At 55.1% G+C, this 22,054-nt stretch overlaps 1 protein-coding gene across 2 annotated transcripts in view; it reads right to left on the minus strand.

Moving 5' to 3' along the window:
- ITPK1 (inositol-tetrakisphosphate 1-kinase) overlaps positions 1 to 10,940 on the minus strand; it is a 166,569-nt gene extending 155,629 nt beyond the window's left edge. For both annotated transcript variants that reach the window (XM_004754796.2, XM_004754795.2), the window contains exon 1: positions 10,711 to 10,940. In XM_004754796.2, coding sequence (XP_004754853.1) covers positions 10,711 to 10,805 — 95 coding nt within the window. In that variant the 5' untranslated portion in view covers positions 10,806 to 10,940. The remainder of the gene's footprint in view (positions 1 to 10,710) is intronic.
- Positions 10,941 to 22,054: the final 11,114 nt, after the last annotated feature.

Raw genomic sequence — 22,054 nt, forward strand, 5'->3', positions numbered from 1 at the left:
AAACAGAGCAGTAGGGGTGCCTGGGTGGCTCAGTGGCTTAAGCCTCTGCCTTCAGCTCAGGTCATGATCTCAGGGTCCTGGGATCAAGCCCCGCATGGGCTCTCTGCTCAGTGGCGAGGCTCCCTCCCCCTCTCTGTCTGCCTGCCTCTCTGCCTACTTGTGATCTCTGTCAAATAAATAAAATCTTTAAAAAAAAAAAAAAGAATAGAACAGTAAAGAAAATAAACTTTAGTGTCAGCAAGGCCAAGTGCAAATCTAAGCTGGCCCTCCTATTAGCTCTACAGCGCGGGGCTACATCTTCTTTCCAGGCCTTCATTTCCCCATCTACAAGATGGGTGAGGCGTAGGGGCGTCTGGGTGGCTCAGCCAATTAAGGATCTGTCTTTGGCTCAAGTCATGATCTCGGGGTCCTGGGATAGAGCCCTGCATCGGGCTCCCTGCTCAGAAGGTGTCTGCTTCTCCCTCTCCCTCTACCTGCCTCCCCGCTACTCATGCACAAGAGCACTCGCGCTCGCTCGCTCTCTCTCTCTCTGGGTCAAATAAATAAATAAAATCTTGAAGAAAAAAAAAAAAAAAGGATGGGTGAGGTGCAAAGGGAAAATCCATCCAAAGTGAAACCAACGGGGCGGAGGGCTGGGGGCCAGGCCTGGCTGGCTCAGGCGGTAGAGCACAGGACTCTCGATCTCAGGGTCGTTGAGTTTAAGCCCCATGCTGGGTGCAGAGATTACTACTCAAAAAAATAAATAGAGTAAAAAATTTTTCAAATAAAAAATAAGATCTCAGAGAGAAACCAACAGTCCCACAGCACTGAACATTCCTCACGAAGACACCCAGGATCCTGAGAGGGCGGGAGCCGGTCCTTCCAGGATGGGCACCTGGGACTCCTTCTCTCCTCTCCTAGGGTCCTCACAGGGCCCCGGGAGAAGAGAAGAGAACCCCACGCAAGCTGCACCCCTGTACCCCCCTCCCCTCTTAGGGGCACAGCCCAGCAAATGTTCCCTAGGAGAACTGGGGCTGTCCCAGGGGCCAGAGTGGACTCTGCAGGGCTCTATGGGTCCCTACGACCCAGGGCTGGCCAGCATGCAGTAGGCACTCACTAAATACTGTCCTGCGGCTCCTGAGGGAATGAGCTGTTTAAACAGAAGACGGCTGGGCCCGCCGCAGACATTCGGGGGCTGGGGGGTGGCCCATATGTTTCCTTGCCTCCACGCCCCCGCCGTCCACCGCTGGATGCAAATAGGGCGGAGGGCAGAAATGAAAGCCGAACACCTCGGCGCCATCTATCACCCCCCCCCCAGCCCTCTCAGGAAGCAGCGAGCAGGGAGGCGGGAGGTGTGTCCTGGTCACTGACCCTGCAGGACCCCCACACCAGAAAAGGATCAGGAGGGGAGGCTGTGGGGGCTGCCTGTCTGCCCCAGGCTGGGGGCTCCCGGAGATTCGTCAGAGGCCCCAGGCCCCAGGTTGGACAGGCAGGAGGGCCGGGGCAGCAGCCTCCTGGGGAGAAGGGGGAATGCCATCCTCCACGACGCACCTGCCGTGCTCACTAGCCCGACAGGTGGCTGCGTCAGGCTCACCTGACAGCAGAGCAGAGGCTCGGGGAGGCCTGTCCAGTTACCTCCGGCCAGCTGGGCAAGTCTTGCTCTCCATGTCTACCATCGTCCACACCACCCACCACCCCTCTGGGCCCAGTACCTGTCCACAGGGAATGCTCAGAAAAAAACACCCTGGTTTGCCTCCGAGATGGTTGTCAACCCAGCGGTACCTGGATGCGACTTTCACACTGGGGGCCAAGGCCCCCTGACAGGGCAGCCACGGCCCGCGCTGTTGCAGGAGTCAACTGGCCGCCAGCATCAACCTCAGCTCTGCCACTTGCAGCTGGGGGACCCAGGCAGGTCACGGCGCCCCTCCCCAGGCCACAGCATTCCCATCTGGCATGGGGAGACACGCCCCCACCTGGGACGGCCGGAGTCGGCCGACTCCCCGACCGACTCCCCATCAGCAATAGTGCCTGAGCCACGGCAGGTTCTCGCTCCTCGCTCCGCGCTGATGTGACCCACCAGTTTGGGGATTGGGGGGAGGGAGGGGCCGTCACGACAGCCTCCCAAAGCGTGGAGGGTTGAGCCCCAGGTCCCAGCTTCATGGCTTGGGAGCCAAAGGCGTGCAGACCTCTGACTCGACCCCAACAGGCGTGCAAAGCAAAAGGCAAAGTGGGGACCCGCGGGCCAGGCCGCCACCCCCCATCCCAGCCCTGGCCTGACAACCCCTGTGATACCCCCAGGACTGTCTCCTGTGCAAAAGCTAGTTCCCGTCCAGCCTCAGAACCCAACTCTCAGTAATTCCACTGCAAGCCAGCAGCCAGAGGGAAGCAAGGTTTAGAAGAGGAGAGAGGATTGCCCAAAAGGTAGCCAACTGCCTGCTGAGCTCCCAGGACAGACGGGCCTGGAAATCTAATCGGATGCCCTCCTGGAGAGTCCTTGTCCTCAAGGGACCCCTTCTTACCTGTTTAACTCAGCATTAGACACACCTGACAGCTTTGGGGGAGACCCTAGTAACACACTCGGTGAAAGGCCCGTTGGGGTCTCCCAGTAGAATCACCAGGGCACTGCTGCGGACAGAAGACTCCCAGACCCGTGCCCCGGAGACTGTGTAGTTTCCACCAGTGCCCCAGGTGATTCTTTTATTGGGCACGTGAGCAAACACTGGCCTAGAGGAAGGTCAATGTGTGTTAAAGACAGCTAGCTGCCCACCCCCCCCCCCCGCCTCCCTCCCCCGTCCCAAGACCCCACCTTGAGGCCTCACCTGAGCTTTGGGAAAGGGCAAAGGTCAGCTGCCCTAGGGCTTACCCATCAGGGCTGTGGGATCCCCACCCTCCCCTTCCTTCCCTCACCCACAGGGCTCACCGCAGCTCCTTCCTGAACACAAAGGCTGGACCTGGCTAGACCAGGGAGGAAGCACGTAGCCTCAGGCCTCGGCTCCCAGGGATCCCAGAGCCTGGTTGCAGCCTCAAGTGGGAAAAAGGTCCCAGGGCCACCCACCCGGCCCCCCATCACACTGCCAGTGAACAAGGGTACCAAGGACGCTCTACTGCCTTCTTGGACCCCCTGTCTGAAGTAGAAACCAGCTGCCCACGGACCACACGGGACCCAGGGCTCTGAAAAAGGCAGCCGGGGTCACGTGGCCTCTCAGCAGCAGACAACTCCCACCCCGGAGCTCTCTCAGCTCCCAGAAGAAACCGCTCTCAGACTCTTTGGTTAAACATTACCCCCAGAGAGGCCTCCTCTGACCACAGGGTGCTAAAGTGGCTGCAGCTACCCCTGCCGCAGCTCTCCTGTTCACAGGCTGCCCGCACTAACGACACTGTGCTGCATGGAAGCGCGTCTGTGCGCTGACTTCACCATCTCCCCAAGCATGTGGGTGCCTGAGGACAGGGACCAGCACGCAGCAAGGGATGGCTGGGGCTGGCCGGGGGCCTGCTCAGGATATGCTAAATGGAAAAAAAGAATGAAGGAATGAAGCTCCTCCCTGACATGGAAAAGGCTTCCAACACCCACCAGTCAGTTCCTTCCTTCTCTAAGAGGTACTCTTCTCGGCTCCTACAATGTGTCCCGTCAGAGACCCTGGGTTTCGGAAGCAGACACAACCGCAGGTCTCCGCTCTACAGAATGGCTCTCAAATGAGAAAGAACACACTCTTCCGAAAGAGAGAGAGAGAGAGAGATCACACACAGGCACCTCTCAGAAGCTGTACTGGGGAGGGACCTCGCCTGACTGTGCCCGGATTCCCCCTCCAGGGGCAGCCGATGGCTTAGCAGTGGGCTCTGCCAGCAGGCCTGTCCCACATGGTGGGATGGCTTCCGGCCACCCAGGGCATGCCGGGGACATCCTCATAGGAGCGATCCTCAAGTCCCCACACACAGCGACAGAGCCAGCCTCTGAGCCCCAGAAGCGGGGTGGGGGGAGGGCACGACCAGGAGCTGTCACAATCCGCGCCTGGCACCACGAAGGGCTACAGAAACCAGCCCGGGAGGCCCAGCTGGGGAAGTGCAGGCCGCAGGGCAGCCGGTCGCTGAGGGAGGCCTGCAGCAGGCAAGACAAAGCCCCGGGGCTGGATTCAAACAGCCCAAGGGTAATGGCCGGGCTGCTCCCCAAGGCACCTCCAGAGGCAGGGCTGTTACAAAAGGGACTTTGGAGGGGCGGTGGGGAGAGCATACTGGCCTTGTAGCCACAGCTCATGGTATGACCTTGGACAAGCCACCCCACCCTGCCAGGCCTGGGTCTCCCTCTTGGGAGTCTGTAGAGCGGCTCCTGAGTGATGATCTGCTTTCTACGGTAAATCTTACTTTTTAAAAAGGAGGTACCAGAACATTCCCACAAAGAGCTAGCTTACCAGCTGAATTCACAACATGAGTGGGAACAGAAACCCTATTTACTTGCAACTGTTTAGGCAGTGCCCTCGTGAGGCGCTTCACTTCAGCATTTACCCAGTGCCCGGAGCCTGCCAACCCACGCTGGGGACACGACCAGCGGTGCCCCGAGCCTGCCAACCCACACGGGGACACACAGCGGAGGCATGATGGCCTCAGGGTGAGGAATGGAGGGGCCCAGCCTGGAGGCCCAGGGAGCCCAGCTCTGCCCCGAAGCCCGAGGCCCCACAACGTCAATCAGTCTCAATCAGTCTCAACAGCAAAGGAGAAATGCAAATTTACGGTCCCATGCCACCCGTGCATGTGGCCAAGATCCCAACCGTCCGCCGCGGGGGCTGCACTGGGGGGGGTGTGGGTAACAGGCTCTCCCCTTCGCTGTCACTTGGTAGCGGGCCCCCTCTTTGCCAGCAGCTTCAGAAAGCCCCAGAAAAAGTAAACCGCCTGTGCCCTTTGACCCAACACTCCCTCATCGAGCCACGGTCACCCACATGGCTGTCCCCCTGACTCTACCGGCGGAGGCCCCTCAGCAGGGGAGAGACATGGTCTGTCGTGAGGACAGCTGGACCACTCGGCCAGTGAAGAAACGAGGCAAGTGATACGGATCTGCCCCCGATGAAGCAGAGATGTGCTATTTCTCTAAGACACGGGGTTCCGTGAAATGAGCCTCGGCTAGAACACGCGTGTGTCCATCCGCACAGCACACCTGGAGAGAGGGGCTGCCGGTGGCAGGGGTCCCCGAGGGACGGGAGCTCAGGAACAAGAAGGAAACGGACTTTGCAGCACGTACTTGCAGTCCTCTGCTATTTTTGTATCATATGCATGGGGTAATCATTCACAAAGATAAAGGAAACAATAGAAGTTACTAAAAATCGTAACACAATTGCTCCTTTAGACTCAGCATTTTCAGGAAACCCAGCACAAACTCCTCTGGAATGTGCAAACTTTGGAAAAAAAAGGAAGGACCGTCGTGCTCCTGCGTTAAACAGGCAAGCGCAGCAGCCCTGCCTCCCGGCCCCTGGGAAAGGAGAACGGTCCCTGCACCTCAGCCGGGGCTGCCGTCCCCACAAACCCCACACCCAGCAGGGTGATCGGGCAGCAACCATAGAGGGACTCGGGGTCTCTCACAAACGGCCCAGACCGAGAACATCAAACCTACAAGTGCCAAAGATCCCGGAGTGGGGAGGCACGTGGGGAGGCACGTGGGGCTGCCGTCCCCACAAACCCCACACCCAGCAGGGTGATCGGGCAGCAACCATAGAGGGACTCGGGGTCTCTCACAAACGGCCCAGACCGAGAACATCAAACCTACAAGTGCCAAAGATCCCGGAGTGGCTGAGGCGCGCTGACCCACTCGCGGCCAGCCCAGCGCGCCGGCAGGACTAAGCACCGTGGACAGAGGCGCAGGCCCTCACCCTCCCTGGCCCTGCGTCCTGACTCCTCTCCTGCACACCACCCTGAGCTTTGTAACTGCGAACATCCTCACTTTGCCTGGGGGAAACTGAGGCACGGAGGGCCCAGTGTCACGTGGGTGGTCTGTTGTGGAATCGGGCTGGGGACCCACAGACGGCACTGTCCCGATGGACAGCTTCGCCCACAGGAAGTCCGGCTTCCCCCCTTGGAGGCAGGGAGAAAGCGTTTCTTGGCAAGGCTGAGCTAGGGACAGAGTCGGGGCACTGGGGCAAAGGTCACACAGTCAGTCCCTCCTCCCACCCCTACACCCCCAAAATGGGGCACACCCAGACATTAAGACAGAGCAATACCGACCCCCAGACCAGCATCACTTCACCCCAGCAATGGGTTCCTTCCCCTCCCTAAGAATCTCCTGGAAGAATCCCGAGCCCAGAACGCTAAGCCATCCCAGCAGAAAGGGACCGTCAAGACGCCCCCTTTTAAAGGAAGGAACGTAGGGGGAGAAGAAGGAAGGGCCTGATGGTACCCAAGCCCTTCCTGGCAGGCTTCCCAGGCCAGGTCACTGTGAACACCACACTCCCAGCTCCATGCGGGCAAGGGGCCCCACCCTGTAGCCCCGGGACCTGCTGCCTCTCAGGCCAAGCCTGAGCCTCAGAGGACGCTGGGCCCAGTTCCTTCTGAAGGAACTGGTGGGAAAGGCTGCGACAGGAACGTGGTCTGAGACTGCTCCCAAAACCCATTTCCTGCAGGCCTCGTCAGTCCTGCTGGCCTCCAAGGTTCTCTTGTTAGAGAGGTAGCTCGAGGTAGCCCCAGGCTAACCTGGGCAGAGAAGAGACATAACAAGGAAGCCATGTCATCCAGTGAAGAGGCCTCGGGACCAGGCCCCAGGGCGCTGACGGGCTGGCTGAGCGGTCTCTTTCCCACCCTCCCCAGGCCTCAGCATCCCCACCCCTCGGCCCTGGGCCACTGGGGCACCAACTGAGACCAAGTACCTGGAAGGGTCGCATGACAAAGGCAGCGGACCTAACAGTAAAGACGGACAGAGGGCCACCCCCATCTCATACCAAGATGCTTCCGGAAGCCCAGTGACTCTCCACCGCCTCCCCCAGCACAGGTTCAGCCGCAGGACAGAAAAGGGTGAGAAGCCAAAGACATGGAGAAGGAACACGGACGACATTGACAGAGGGAACACAGGGGTGCGGGCCCGCCAGCATCTCCATGCAAGACCCTGTAGATAACTTTAAAAAAATTAAAAATTAAAAACCTCCCCCACATTTCCAACTACCAACTTGTTTTCTCTGACTCCCCCAGGAAGTCCCCCCTGGGCATCCTGAAAAAGGCACAAGGAGAGGACGGGAGGGAAGGGCGAGGCTGCTCCGGCATTAGCAGCAGGGCGGGGAGGATGGTGGAAGGAGAGAGAACACAACCAGAGCCTCATCCACAGCCCTGTCCCCGAGGGGGGACAACACGGAGAGGGATGACAGGAACAAACAGTGCCACGAAAAACGAGCTGAGTCAAAGGCCCATCTGCTGACTAGTCAGAAAGGGCCATCCCATCAAGGTGCCCCAGGGGTGTGAAGGGTGGGCCCTTATGCCTACCAGACATACATCCTGGCAGGCCCAGGTGCCAACCCCCTACAGCCGCCAAAAACATGCAATGTCCTCTGGCAGAACAAGGCATTACATACTTGCTAAGGGCACGACTCAGCTTTGAAAGGAAAAGTGTCTCCAGGGGGCACCTGGGTGGCTCAGTCAGTTGGACATCCGCCTTTGGCCTGGGTCCTGATCCCAGGGTCCTGAGACTGAGCCCCCTGTAGCGCTCCCTGCTCAGCGGCAAGCCTGCTTCTCCCCCTCCCTCTGCCCCTCCCCGCCTCTCATGTTTGCACTCTCTCTCTTCCTTGCTCGCTCCTGTTCGATCGCAAATAAATAAATAAAAATCCTTTAAAAAAAATTTTTTTTAAAAAGAGGGGGGCCTGGGTGGCTCAGTGGGTTGGTCCTCTGCCTTTGAGTCAGGTCAGGATCTCGGAGTCCTGGGATCCAGCCCCGCATCAGGCTCTCTGCTCAGTGGGGAGCCTGCTTCCCTCTCTCTCTCTGTCTGCCTCTCTGCCTACTTGTGATCTCTCTGTCAGATAAATAAAGAAAATCTTTAAAAAAAAAAAAAACTTTCAAAAAATCTTAAGAAAAAGAAAAATTTTAAAAGGAAAAAAGAAAGAAAAGTGTCTCCAGGACAACAGGGCAGCAGCTGGAGCCCTGTGAAGGTAAGAGGGTGCCCAAGTAGAAAGGGCTTTCTGTGGGGTCTCCAGGTCCTCAGGCTGGGCCCGTTCTAGAAGTTCAACAAAAGGAAGAGAAGTTTGGAATTTGCCCCTCTCATGCCTGTCTCCCCATCTGGACAACAAAGGAGCTGGATGACATGATCCCCAACATCCCTTCCTGTTCTAAGAGTTTTACAAGGCCTGACATTCAACTAAACAACCCATCTGGTCCGCTCAGGCCCTCCTCTCTGGCGCGGACTGCCCTAAACATTCAAGCAGAGCTTCAAATCATTTTCAAACATTTCTGGACTTTCTCATCATGAGAAAGTCATGGGCAATTCATCATCCATCAAAACAGGAGCGTTGCACTCCCAGGTTGTGAAGGTCAAAAAAAGGACAATGTCTCCTCTTGGGCCACTAAAAATCACACCAGCATTCATACCAAACACAACAGCAGCAAAGGGCTCTGATCAACCCAAAGGGAGCTTCCTGCAGCCGGTCTAGAAATGTGGCCACCAGGGGGCGCCTCCCAGAAAGTAATAAAAGAAGGAAAACTCTTTCTTGGGTGTTTTCTTTTCCTTCTTAAGCTTAAGTGATAAATATCTAGAGCTGCTCTAATGAAAACCCAAGCAGGGCTTCCTGAGGTTCTAGAATGGCCTAGATGCTTTCTGTCTTCTCTCTGAAGCCAATATTCTGGCCAGTAGTAGACATCCAGACTCCGAGGGCCACAACCTTCGAGAAATTAACCCTCCACGCTGGATTTCCCCCAGAATGGTTGACTTCAGGGCTTGCCTTGCACGCCCCTCCGGCAGCACTTAAAGGCCGGGGGAGTCCGAGTGGAGGGAGAGGCCATCTGCAAGTCCAGCCGCAAGACGCAGCCCCGAGTCTGGGCTGGAAGTGTTTTGCAAGAGGCTCCTAATTAACGAGCAAAACATACCAGCCAGATGACAAGCCTCGTGCTCTAGCTGCAGACACAGGATGACACAAATACAGACAGACCTCCAGAGAAAAGGGTGCAAGGTATTAGCTGGGATTTCCCAAGACTCAGATGACTGCAGGAGGAGCTCGGGGACCTCACACCAGCATGGGGCTTCAAAGATATGTCAGTCAAAGGGACTTCTCCACGTCTCCTATGTCTCGGGGACTTTTTCCATAAGTCTGTGTGTGTGTGTGTGTGTGTCTGTGGTGCCATGTTCAAGCGTTCTTTTTTAATGTTCCAAAGTCCTAGGACCCATTTTCAAAGTTCTAGCTCCAAGTTCCTCCTGATTTCCTGATTTCCTCCTGAATTCCCGGGCTGCTTGGCATGCCCCACCACCCATGAAAAGCTTGTTTTCTCCTGAGGAAGCCAGCCTGAGAAATGGCAGCCAAACTCCATCCCCAGGCCAAAGGATGGAGAGCCAGGAGCTGTTTCATAGGAGCTATGCCCAGGGCAAAGGAGCAACAGGCCCTAGGGACGGGCAGGAGGGTCACGGAGGTGCCACAGGCTGGCAAGTGACCGGCTCAAACCTGCCACTTGCTCTGCAGACCAGGAGATAAGGAAACCCAATTGTTCGATTCTGCGACACATCTGGGGACCCAACGGTGGGGGGGGGGGGTGCAAATAGAACACACTTTCAACAATCAAATCCACCAAGAGGAGACACTGCAAAACAAAAGGATCCCACCTACACTTTGCAAAAGGGTTGGGGAGCCAGAGTCTCTTGGGATTTACCTAACAGCTTCCCAACGGTAAAGCCACGGCTGTAGAGCAAGGTGAGGTGTACCTGACCCAAGACTGGAAGCTTCTGTAATAGACTAGAAATGTGATCTTCTTAAAACACCATGAATCCCCACCATTGATCACCAGCATGGGGGACAGGGGGGGAGAGGGGGGCGTCAGACAGAGGAAGGCCATTCTGCATCACATACATTTATCCCACCTCCTCTGCACCAGCCACTCCCTAGCTCTAGGACCCCAGGCGGACAGGCGAGACGGGGGACCCCACCTTTCTGCAGATCAGCTCTCCCTTCTCAGACACGTGGCCCAGAGTCACCACCCTGGTCAATTCTCAGGGCCGGTGCGAGGCTCTAATGAGACAGCAAATCACCACATACATGCCAAGTATTGCTACTCGCCTCACACAGGCTCAACCCGGTGACATGCAATGACAGCGTCGAGGGCTGCACACGCGGGGCACACAGTAGGTGATCCGCAAATGTACAAACAGCGGTGCTCTTCTCCACGAAAGGAACGAAGGAAGAAAAACACTCCGATCCAAAAGTAACCTCCAGCCACAGGCAGACAGCGTGGACTCCCCGATTGCCCAGATCCCTCTGCCACCTTTAGCGGCGCCGCCGACGCGCTCTGGGCAGCTGGGGTTTTCCCCACCCGGGGGGGGGGGGGCGCTGGTCACCGGGCACCTGAGAGCCCGGGTCCCGGCCACACCGCCCATCCTGGCCGCCGCTTCCCTCGAGCACAGCCGGCAGCCACCACAGCCACCTGGCCGCTCGGACTCAGTATCCCCGCGCACCGCTCCTTCCCCAGCGCTCCAGCTTCCCGAAACAGCCGCTGAGGCTGAGCCGGGCTCGGGTCGGGGGTCCCCGGGCGCCGGGGGTCCCCGGGCGCTCGAGCCCCGTCCCTCCTTACCTGCACAGCTCGGCGAAGGCCTGGAAATTCAGCTTCTTGATTTTCTTCTCGCTCAGCCAGTAGCCAACTCTCTTCCCTTTCAGAAAGGTCTGCATCTTCCTCCTCGGGCGGGGAGCTCGGGTCCGGAGGAAATCGCCCACAGGCCGAGTGTGGCGGCCCGGCGCGCGCCGCGAGCGTGCGGGCACCTCCTCCGGCGGCGGGGACGCGGAACGGGGCTCGGGGCGCGCAGTCCTGCCGGGAGGGGCGGGCCGGGGCGGGCGCCCGGGCGGAGGGAGCGGCGCTCAGCGCGGCGTGCCACTGGCTGCCGCCGCCGCCGCCCACGCCCCCGCCGCCCGCGGGGCTCGCCGGCGCGCCAGATCGCCAGCGCCCGGCCGGGGCCGCAGCGGGCCCCCGGAGCCCAGGGACCCCCCGGGCCGCACGCCCCCCGGCGGCCGCGGCGGCGCGGGCCCGGCCCCCACCCCCACCCCGCGCCCCTCAAGGCTCCTCCTCCCCGCCCTCCCGCCCGCGCCCGCGGGCCCCGACCCCGAGCCCCGGGCGGCGCGATCCGCTGCCGCGAGCCGGGCGCGTGCCCTTCCCGGCGCGCTCGGACCCCGGCGGGGCGCACGCGGCCGCCCGCGTCCTACCCCCACCCCCACCTCCCCGGCCCGGCCCGGCCCGGCGCGGCCCGCCATCCTCACCCGCCTCCGCCGCCGCCTCCTCCTAGCTCTCGTCCCCGCGCGCAGCCCGTCCACCCGCCGAACCCGGCCCCGCCGCCCTCGCCGCCGCCGCCGCCGCGCTGACCCGGCCGGCCGGCCCGCTGGACCCCGCCGGGGCGGAGGAAGCGCCGCAGCTCCGGCCGCTAGGGGGCAGCGTCGCTCGCCGCCTCTTAAAGGCGCCGCGCTCTCCCGGCCTGGCTGTTTGCGGCGTATTTGCGTCCGGGCTCTGGCCGGTGAGCTTCGGGACGGAGGGCGAGGGACTGGGTGTAGGGCGGCCATTGCCCAGGGGTCGTTGCTTGTTAAAGGGGCAACAGGCGTCATGCCGTGGGCGTTTTCTGCCTGACCCGTGGGAGTTTCTTAAATCAAAAGCACCTCTGTACCCCCAGCAGTGTTCAACGCCCCCCCACCCTGAGTAATTCTGTAGAATTGCAGTTGCGGGGAGGGCGGATACGGACGTTCAATGAGGTCATCTCATTGAGGAGACAGACCCCTGCCCAGGGCGGCGGAGGGGTGGGGGGAGGAGGAGGACTGCCTAGGGTGGTGACCTGAACACCCAGGGTCTTCTCAGACTTAGGAGGCTGATTGCCTCCTCGGGTCCCCTTCAACTCTGTGGGGACGGGGCGGGAGCTAGAAGCATGTAAGATGAGGCTGGAACACTTCCAGGAGACCCACTGCTTTCGGAGTGCAAGTCAGCGGTAGCCTCAGTGCCTTTAACCCTGCCTCGCCCGGCCCCGCCCGGCCCCGCCCGGCCCCGCCCTGCCCACGCCCTGTGAGGCAGGGGAGCTTCCAGCCTTCTTGGAGCCTTAAAAGAGCTTCGGGTTTGGGGGGAGAAGACCTCTCAGGCTCAGGCAGGAAAAATAATTGGGGGGGGGCGAGGCTCAAAGTTTCAGGGGGAGACATTTCAGCTGGCCTGGGAAAATATTATTGGAAGATTTTGGTAGGCCTGAGAAGGGAGAATAGCTAAAACCGAGGTAGAGAGAAAGAACCAAGTTGTTAGGAATGACACCCTCCTTGACCAAACCTGAGCTCATGCTTTTAAGGCCCAGACCTAGGGGCCTGTCTTCTTCCCCTAATTACAACCTCCCCAACCCCTCTTCCTGCTGGTCTTCCAAGTTGCAACTAGGAGAGGCTCGTCTGCACTGGGACTTGGGGAGTGATCACACGTGACCACTTCCTGCACCTCTGACCTCGATGCGCACTTAACTGTGTGACCTTGCAGTCCCCTGAACCTCTCTGAGCCTCCGGTGCTCCCTCTTCCAGCAAGAGATAAGTAAGCCCTGCCTCATGAGAGCCCTTGACACTGCGAAAGTGCAGTGACTGTGAGGTCTAAAACCGTGACGGGGTGGGGTTTTTATCTCTGTGTTCAGTTCTTGGTCATCCCGTGGAAGGGTGGGATTCTGGCGCTAGAACCACCGTCCACAGCTGTCCCACTTGGACTAAAGGAGTGAACCATTTCACCTATCCCACTGCAGCCCAATGGATCGGTCTTTGGATGTGAGTTGACCCCAGGGAGGGGCATGACCTTGGGGCAAATATTTCTCAGTTTACTACTTTCTGCACCTCTTTGAGTAACCACAAAGCCTACCAACCCTTCCTGCCTTGTCTGTCCCCTGTAGGTCCCTCTAGATTGTTCTCCACTCTTCAGCCATAACAGGGTTCAGAAAGCAAATCCGCCATACTTGGAATAAAGCCAAAAGTCCTTGGCAAAAAAAAAAAAAAAGTCCTTGGCAAGACCACCACCTCCCAGCCTCATCTCCCACAGAACTCCCCTCACCCTGCCCCCACCATCTTAGCCTCTGGGATGCCCGCCTTCCCTAGGACCCTTACATTCGGTCCGTTTTTCTGGTTTGTTCTTCCCTTTTTGCGTATGAAGTCATCCACCGGCTCTCAGCCCAGGGATCCCTACACCTTCAATGACCAGGAGACTAATCACACTTGTCTTACTTGACTCATGTTTGTCCCCCACTGTGAGCCCCTCGAGGGCAGGAAGTGTGTTTTTGTCTTCTTACCACTCTGAGTGTCTGAACACTCTAGTACGTCCTACTGGCTGAGAGGCTGGATTCGGTTTGGCTTCAGATGAAGTCAAATTGCTTCTACCAGCGGCCTGCGCAGAAGTGCTCATAAAAGTGATCAGATAGGGGCGCCTGGGTGGCTCAGTCGGTTAAGTGGCTGACTTCAGCTCAAGTCATGATCCCAGTCCTGGGATCGAACCCCACATTGGGCTCCTCACTAGTCATCTGCTTCTCCCTCTGCCTCTCCCACGCTCCTGTGTGCATTCTCTCTTTCTCTCTCCCTCTCAGATAAAGAAAATCATTTTTTTAAAAAGTGATCAGAGGGGGACGCCTAGGTGGCTCAGTTGGTTAAGCAGCTGCCTTCGGCTCAGGTCATGATCCCAGCGTCCTGGGATCGAGTCCCACATTGGGCTCCTTGCTCGGCAGGGAGCCTGCTTCTCCCTCTGCCTCTGCCTGCCATTCTGTCTGCCTGTGCTCGCTCTCTCCCCCTCTCTCTCTCTGATAAATAAATAAAATCTTTAAAAAAAAAAAAAAGGTGATCAAAAAAAAAAAAGTGATCGGATATGGGGCGCCTGGGTGGCTCAGTGGGTTAAAGCCTCTGCCTTCGGCTCAGGTCATGATCCCAGGGTGCTGGGATCGAGCCCCGCATGGGGCTCTCCACTCAGCAGGGAGCCTGCTTCCCCCTCTCTGCCTGCCGCTCTGCCTACTTGTGATCTCTGTCAAATAAATAAAATCTTTAAAAAAAAAAAAAGTGATCTGATGGGGCACCTCGGCGGCTCAGTGGGTTAACCTCTGCCTTCGACTCAGGTCATGATCTCAGGGTCCTGGGATCGAGCCCCGCATCGGGCTCTCTGCTAGGTGGGGAGTTGTGCTTCCCCCCTCTCTCTCTCTGCCTGTCTCTCTGCCTGCTTGTGCTCTCTCTCTCTCTCAGTCAAATAAACAAATAAAATCTTTAAAAAAAAGAAAAGTGATCTGATAAATGGATGTCAGGTTAGTCCCCCCAGGCGATCCCTGATCTCTCTTGAGGTAAGAGGCAAAAGCAGGAAAACTCCAGAACCCAAACCGGAACCTGGAGACATCTACATTTGCTCTGGGAGGCAGATGGACCATTAAGGGATTAAATGGTCTATTGTGCGTCTGAGTCCTGGGGCCATCTGGGAGAGGATTATTCCAGAACTGGAAGAGGAGCTGTGGTTAGAGGGAGGGCATTGGGGAGGAAGGGCACTGCCAAGTAGTATAGAGGCTGGCCGTCTGGGAAACCCTCCGAATCCCAGTCCTTCTGGAGGAGACACAGGTTTGGGGAAGTGAGACAATGAAATGATGGAGACTTCAGACCTAGGATACGGCTGATGGGTATTGGGCAATCTTCCTAACCTCTGTGAGTCCAGTGTTCCTGATCTGAGAACCATAGGATGGTATGTATTAGTAGGAGACTGGTTACGAAAGTCCTGGTTACTGAAGGTTGCTGGGGGTGGGGAGGTAGGGGTAGGGGTGGTGGGGTTATGGACCTTGGTGGAGGGTACGTGCTATGGTGAGTGCTGTGAAATGTGTAAGCCTGATGATTCACAGACCTGTTCCCCTGGGGCAAATAATGCATTATGTGTTAATAAAAATAATTTTTTAAAAAAGAAACAAAGTCCTGGTTATACCCAGCCTGCACTGGTTCGGCACAAGTAATTCAACACACTAGTTCAGATGCAGACAGCCTGTGGTGGCCACTTATTATCTGTGTGACTTTGGGCAAATTAATAAATCTGGCTGAGCCTCGGTCTTATAATCTATTAAATGGGACACCAAAGATAAATAATTTACAAATAAAATAAAGAGTGCCTGGGTGGCTCCGATGGTTAAGCGTTGACCCTGGACTTGGGCTCAGGATCTCAGGGTTGTGAGATCAAGCCCCCTAGCAGGCCTGGTGTTCAGCGGGGAGTCCCCTTGAGAGTCTCTCCTGCCCCTCTCCCCTCCACCGCCCGTACTCGCTTTCTCTTTCTCGCTCATAAATAAAACCTTTAAAAATAAAATAAGTGGGAGTGACTATCAAACCTAGCTCATAAAATCATTAAGAAGCTTAAATGGTTGAGGGCACCTGGGTGGCTCAGTTGTTAAGGGTCTCCCTTGGCTCAGGTCATGATTACAGGGTCCTGGGATCGAGCCCCACATTGGGTTCCCTGCTCTGTGGGAAGCCTGCTGCTCCCTCTCCACTCCCCCTGCTTGTGTTTCCTCTCTCACTGTGTACGTCTCTCTCTCTCTCTCTCTGTTAAATAAATAAATAAAAACTTTTTTAAAAAGTTTAAATGAGTGTAAATGTATAAAGGACTGTAAGTTTGTCAAGGAGCTAAATTAAGGAAGGACTGTATCAGACTTGCCTGATGAGTGTCCTGCTGTTCCTACATCATCCCCACCGTGGGTTTCTGCAGCCCTTAAAATCATTAAATAGGGGGGCACCTGGCTGGCTCAGTTGGTAGAGTATGCAACTCTTGATCTCAGGGTCGTGAGTTCAATCCCCACCTTGGGTGTGGAGCCTACTTCATTGAAATCATCATCATCATGAAATAGAATAATACCAGTTCATTCATTCATTCCCTAAATATTTATTAAGCCCCTACTGTGCACCTGTGCTATTCTAGACACTAGGGTCACCAGAGTGATGAAAACTGAAAAATGTCTACCTGGGGTGGATAACGAATGTACAAAATAGGGGTGCCTGGGTGGCTCAGTGGGTTAAAGCCTCTGCCTTCGGCTCAGGTCATGATCCCAAGGTCCTGGGATGGAGCCCTGCATCAGGTTCTCAACTCAGCGGGGAGCCTGCTTCTCCCTCTCTCTGACTGCCTCTCTGCCTACTTATGATCTCTCTCTCTGTCAAATAAATAAATCTTAAAAAAAAAAAAAAGAATGTACAAAATAAGAAAGTAAAGTGTATAGTATATTACACAAGGGATGCGTGCTACGGACAAACAGTAGGTCATGCTCATGGAGATAGGAAACCATGGACTGGGATCTTAATTCAGTGGCGGTCCCACTGGCAGGCAACATTTGAGCAAAAATGTGACAAAGGTGAGCTGCCAAGTGGTGCAGGTATCTGGGGAAAGGGCTCTCAGGTGGAGAAACAGCAGATGCCCTCACATAGCCTCGGGCCTGGGTGTTAACAACAGAGAGTAGGGAGGCCAGTCTGGACGGAGCAAAATGAGCAAAAGAGAGGGTAAGAGGAAAACACAGGTAGAGAATGCCGGGCTCCCAGGACACCATGCACGCCTTCCTCTCTGAACAAGACAGGATTCCTTGAAGAAAGGAGCACAGGACCTTGGTCGTTTCCCCAGGACGATGCCGCCGGGTGCAGGAGAGACCGGTGAGGCGGTAAGAGCAACGGAGAGACACAGTGAAGGTTCATTGCAGTACGCTAGCAGGGAAGGATGGTGGCTCAGCCCTGGGCCCTAGCAGGGGAGGATGGAAGATGTGGTCACTTTCCCCAATATCGCTCAAAGGAAGAATCCATGGGATTTGCTGGTAAATGGGATATGGGGTTGAATGCTAGAGAGAAATCATGGATGTCTCAGGTTTGAGGCCTGAGAGCTGGAAAAATGGATCTGCCCACAATTGAAATGAGGAAGGCAGCAAGAGGCAAGGCCTTGTTCAGGGATTATGTCACGAGTCCTGTTTTGAACAGTTTAGGTTGGAGACATGTGTCTGACATCTGAGGGACATCAAGTAGACCAACTGATAAGGTGCAGGGTCATGACTCAAGCTAGAGATATACAATCGGGAGTGGTCGCCACAGAGATGGGACTGAAAACCATGAGCCTGGGTGAGGTCAGCAAGGGTGTGAGTATAGGTAGAAAAAAGTTGGGGCGCCTGGGTGGCTCAGTGGGTTGGGCCGCTGCCTTCGGCTCAGGTCATGATCTCAGGGTCCTGGGATCGAGTCCCGCATGGGGCTCTCTGCTCAGCGGGGAGCCTGCTTCCCTCTCTCTCTCTCTCTCTGCCTGCCTCTCCATCTACTTGTGATCTCTCTCTCTCTCTCTGTCAAATAAATAAATAAATAAAATTTAAAAAAAAAAAAAAGTTCAAGGCTGGGCCTCAGAGGTATGACAGTGTTCAGAGGTCAGGGAGGAACCAAGAGGGTCCTGGCCCTGGGAGCCACGTGAGAGAAGTGGTCCTGGAGGAAAGAGCGTCAGCTGGTGGGAAGACAGGTGGCCTGGGACCTGACAATGGGAGATCGTTGGTGGCCTTCAGACAGCGGAGTACGGAAGGCTTTGTCAGATATGTTAAGTCAAGAACAAAATAAGCGTAATTCGGTGTAGACGGGAGGCTGCCACCAAGTAAAGAAAGTAGGGGACCACACTTCCATATGTATGTTTGTGTGGATGGAGACTGTCTTTGCTTCTGAAGGTGCACAAGAAACCATGAGCAGTGGTTGCCTTAGGGGAGAGGAACTAGAAAAACAAGGTGCCTGCAGTGAGAGGCGTCTCGTATTACTCTGTATATTTATTTGGCAATCAATGTATTTTTCATCAAACATGTATTACATTTAATGAATAATGTATATTTGTTTGGCAGTCAAAGTATTTTTCATCAAACATGTATTACTTTTTAAATGAATAATAGTTACAGAAAGGAAAATCGCATGACTATTATGAAATGAGAAAATATAAAAAGGGCTGGCACCCAGGAGATTTCCAGTAAATGTCCATTCCCTGTTGAAAATAAATGTCCTCCTGTGGGTTCGCTTGACCTTCACCACGCTGAAAATGAATCAGAATTGTCTTCAGTATGCATCTTTTTAAAATAACATTTTCTAGGGGTGCCTGGGTGGCTCAGTGGGTTAAACCCTCTGCCTTCAGCTCAGGTCATGATCCTGGGGGGTTCAGGGATCAGGCCCCACATCGTGCTCTCTGCTCAGCGGAGGGCCTGCTTCCCCCTCTCTCTCTCTGCCTGGTTCTCTGCCTACTTGTGATCTCTGTCTGTCAAATAAATAAATAAAATCTTTTTTAAAAAAATAACATTTTCTAATAGAACCACATTAGCATTATGATGCTCTAACACATATAAAATATGGGGCGCCAGGGGCACCTGGGTGGCTCAGTGGGTTAAGCTGCTGCCTTCGGCTCAGGTCATGATCTCAGGGTCCTGGGATCAAGTCCTGCATTGGGCTCTCTGCTCAGCGGGGAGCCTGCTTCCTCCTCTCTCTCTCTCTCTGCCTGCTTCTCTGCCTACTTGTGATCTCTGTCAAATAAAATAAATAAAATCTTTAAAAAAAAAAATATGGGGCGCCAGGGTGGTTCAGTCGGTTAAGTGACTCTTCATTCTCAGCTCCGGTGTGGATTTCAAAATCCTGAGTTCAAGCCCCACATTGGGCTCTAAGCTGGATGGGAAGCCTACTTAAAAAAAAAAAAAAGAAGAAGAAGAAGAATTGGAAAATAAAAATAAATTTTAAAAATTTAAAATATTTAAAAATAAAACATAAAAACAATTTTTTTAAGATTTTATATATTTATTTGACACAGAGAGAGACAGAGAGATCACAAGTAGAGAGGGAGGAAAAAGCAGGCCCCCTGCTGAGCAGAGAGTCAGAGCCTAAGGCAGAGGCTTAACCCACTGAGCCACCCAGGTGCCCCCAGGAAAATCAATTCTTTACTGTCAACTAAAACTTGATTCATATTTAAATACCCCTAATTGCCTCTAATTGCCTAATTGCTCCTAATTTCCTTTACAACTGGTTTGTCCTAACTGAGACTTCACACTGCCGGTTGGTTGTCCGGTCTCCTGATCTCTTCCGACCTTGACCAGTTCACCTTGTGAAAGAGACTAGATTGATTGTCCTGTGGAAGGCCAACCTTCTGGATTTCTCTGCATCTTCCCTCATGGCGTCCTATTCTCTGTGAGAGGCATACTGTTGCGTATATATGTATATACAAACTTACTGTTGTGTGTATGAATATCTCCCGGCGTCCCTGGGGGGGCTCGGTCAGTTAAGTGTCCTCTTTCTGCTCAGGTCATGATCCCAGGGTCCTGGGATCAAGTTCTGCTTCGGGCTCCTTGCTCAGTGGGGCACGAGCTTCTCCCTCTCTCTCTTCCCGCCGCTCCCCCTGCTTGTGGTCTCTCTCTCTGTCAAATAAATAAATAAAAATCTTAAAAAAAAAAAAAAGAATTTCCACCCTTACTGTCTTATTTCATGGGGTGAATAGGCCACAATTGTGTTGTCCATCCCCTTGCTGACACACTTTTTTGGGAGGTGGGGGGTGCGTGCACACACACACACATGCACACACACACACATGCACACACACGCACACACACACAGGGTGGCGGTGAGGATAAGAGTATCTCAAGCAGACGCCACACCCAGCGCAGAGCCAGACACAGGGCTCGATCCCACCACCCTGAGATCAGGACCTGAGCCGAAATCAAGAGTCTGAGCCTTAACCGACAGCGCCACCCAGGCGCCCCAGTGACATACCTCCTTTGATTTGAGCACCAACTGATAATTTTGCCCAAATCCACGATTTCCTCAGAGGTTGCAAAAAAAAGTCGGCTGCCACCCTAGGAAAAGTGGGGTAGGAGAGACGGACAGTGGCCTTGCAGCTCTAGTGGGAGGGAGCAGACGCAAGGCAGGAGATGCTCACCGAGGGGCGCCTGGGTGGCTCAGCTGGTTGAGCAACGGCCTTCAGCTCAGGTCATGATCCTGGAGTCCCAAGGCTGAGTCCTACATCGGGCTCCCAGCTCAGTCGGGAGTCTGCTGCTCCCTCTGACCCTCTCCCTTCTCATGCTCTCTCTGACTCTCAAATAAATGAATAAAATCTTAAAAAAGAAAAAGTGAGAGAGAAATGGTAATTGAGAGGAGACACAGGTGCTGAGTCCCTGCCATGTGGTCTGCAGAGAGCCCCTTGGTACTTTGCAAGAAGGACTTCTGCAGCCTCCCTGTAAAGAGGGGAGCGTGGGTTTCCCTTTACAGCAAAAGAGCACCTGGAAGGCCAAATGCCCGCTAAAGTCACATGGTTGGTGGCGGTGGCCGAGAGGGGCCTGAACCCCATGCTGGGCTTTTCCTGCTCCTCTCTGTCACTGTGAGAAGCCGCAAAGAGGGGTGGAGGGCGGGAACCTTCTTTTCAAGACCTCGGAAGGTGGGGTGTGGGGGGGGGAGTGGGGAAGGAAATACAGAAACAAACCCGCGTAACCCCATTTCGAAATGCAGCTAGCTGCGGCCACACGCGCTCTACCCAGGCCCACTAACCGAGGCAGAGGGAGAAAGGCAGCCAAGCAAAGCTGAGGGAAGCCGTGCTCCAAGGATGGCCAGGCAAGAGCCTCCTCGGCCCGTGCTAGCTCTCTGCCCACACCATTAGATTCAGGCCCAAAGCCACAATGGTCCAAAACAAAACAAACAAACAAACAAAAAAAGCAGTGACCAGGCCCATGCATGGGGATTTGTCTCCATGAACGCCCCCTTCTAAGATATCTGTTCTCCTTCCAAGGCCTGGGAACTGTCCCTCTGCAAACCATCTGTCCCCTCTATGCCAGACATTTAGTGACATTCCTTTAGTCCTCTGTGGCACTTGGAAAACATAGCTATTGACTAACTATATTAAGAAATGCCATCCACAGCCCACCCTTGGCAGCCCCGTGAGTCCCCATGACGTCCACTCTCCGGGGTCATGGGGAAAGAGGCCCCTGGTGGCCTCCCGAGTCCTAAATTGCTTTTCCTGGCACAGTCCTGCCCTCTGGACTCTGCCAGACAGAGAACTGCTTTACCAGAAACCTAAATTAAAAAAGAGAAAAAGGGGGGGAAAGACAGAGAGAGAGAGAAGGAAAAACAAGTTCACAGCCCACGTCCTCTACTGCTGGTGCTTTACCAGGACCCGCTCCGCTTGCGTCGAAAATCGGATTCCATCGAAAGCGCTGTGTTTCTCAAACACCACTTCGGAGCACACGTCACTTGCAGAAACAGAAGTGGGAGCCACACATGACACCAGAGCAACACGCTGCTTCAGCCTGAACGAGCACAGGAATCCGCTGGAATCATCTCAAAGATCCAGCGGGCCTGGGGGTGGGGGGCTGGGACCCCGCTTTTCTAGCAAGTGTGGCTGCTGCCGCTGGCCCGTGGGTGACTCTGACCTGCAAGATACTGGCAACCGTAACAGAACACGATTCTGTGCACCCCTGGCTACACGTTAGAATCACTGAAGAGCTTCTGAAAACACATCTCTCTGTCCGCACCCCGCCCCAGACCCGTGGATCAGAATTCTTACCTGGTGGGAGAGTCGGAGTCAAAAAGTAGACAAGAGCGGCCTCTTCCAGGCCCCAGGGATGGTAATGCGCAATGAGATGAAGATTGCTGTTCTTGAGATCGTCTGTTCCTGAGATCAACGTAAAGAAATACAAGACATGGGGGCGCCTGGGTGGCTCAGCGGGTTAAAGCCTCTGCCTTCGGCTCAGGTCACGATCCCAGGGTCCTGGAATCGAGCCACGCATCGGGCTCTCTGCTCCGCAGGGAGCCTGCTTCCTCCTCTCTCTCTGCCTGCCTCTCTGCCTACTTGTGATCTCTGTCTGACAAATAAATAAATAAATAAAATATTTTTTTAAAAAAGAGAGAGAAATACAAGAAATGGAACAATGGACCAGTCTGTCAGCCCACAGATGTTTGAACGCCGG

Source organism: Mustela putorius, unplaced genomic scaffold, assembly GCF_011764305.1.
Source record: "Mustela putorius furo isolate JIRA1106 unplaced genomic scaffold, ASM1176430v1.1 tig00000129_pilon_pilon_pilon, whole genome shotgun sequence".
Lineage (NCBI taxonomy): Eukaryota > Metazoa > Chordata > Mammalia > Carnivora > Mustelidae > Mustela > Mustela putorius.